This window comes from Eimeria mitis, genomic scaffold (assembly GCF_000499745.2).
Source record: "Eimeria mitis Houghton genomic scaffold, Emh_scaff3911, whole genome shotgun sequence".
In the NCBI taxonomy this organism is placed as follows: domain Eukaryota; phylum Apicomplexa; class Conoidasida; order Eucoccidiorida; family Eimeriidae; genus Eimeria; species Eimeria mitis.
The window spans coordinates 2,709-3,191 of NW_013572247.1; the positions used below are offsets into that span (position 1 = coordinate 2,709).

The window sequence follows — 483 nt, forward strand, 5'->3', positions numbered from 1 at the left end:
ACCGCAGATGCAACAGCAGCAACGCAACCGCAAAAGCAGCAGCAGCAGCAGCAGCAGCAGCACACCCGACAGACTCCGACAGGATCACCTCGGGACAAAGCAGCAGCGAAAGGAATTTCCTTCCAGGAGGAGTTGCGGCAGCGCCTGCTGCGGCGAGGAGGGCCTCTAGAGCAGCAGCAACAGCAGCAGCAGCTGCTGCAGCAGCAGCCACAGCAACTGCAGCAGCAGCCGCAGCAGAAGCAGCAACTCGCCTTGAGGCAAGGCGCTGCGTCGCCACCCCGCTTTGGGCAGCGCCGAGGCCCGGCACTCGCAGGTGATGACGCTGCAGCATCACAGCAGCAGCAGCAGCAACAGCAGCAGCAGCAGCAGCAGCAGCAGCAGCAGCAGGGAGGAGACGGGGTGGCCAATGACTGTTCAGGATCAACGTCGGAGAAAGAAGCAGCAGCAGCAACAGCTGCAGCTGCTGCGCTGCCATCTGAAAAG

The 483-nt window shown here is 62.7% G+C and overlaps 1 protein-coding gene across 1 annotated transcript in view; it reads left to right on the plus strand.

Annotated features, from left to right (window-relative positions):
* EMH_0070720 (uncharacterized protein) overlaps positions 1 to 483 on the plus strand; it is a gene marked incomplete at both ends in the record, with an annotated part of 4,899 nt that overhangs the window by 2,646 nt on the left and 1,770 nt on the right. The window contains one exon of the mRNA XM_013499009.1: positions 1 to 481. Within this exon, the coding sequence (XP_013354463.1) occupies positions 1 to 481 (481 nt within the window). The remainder of the gene's footprint in view (positions 482 to 483) is intronic.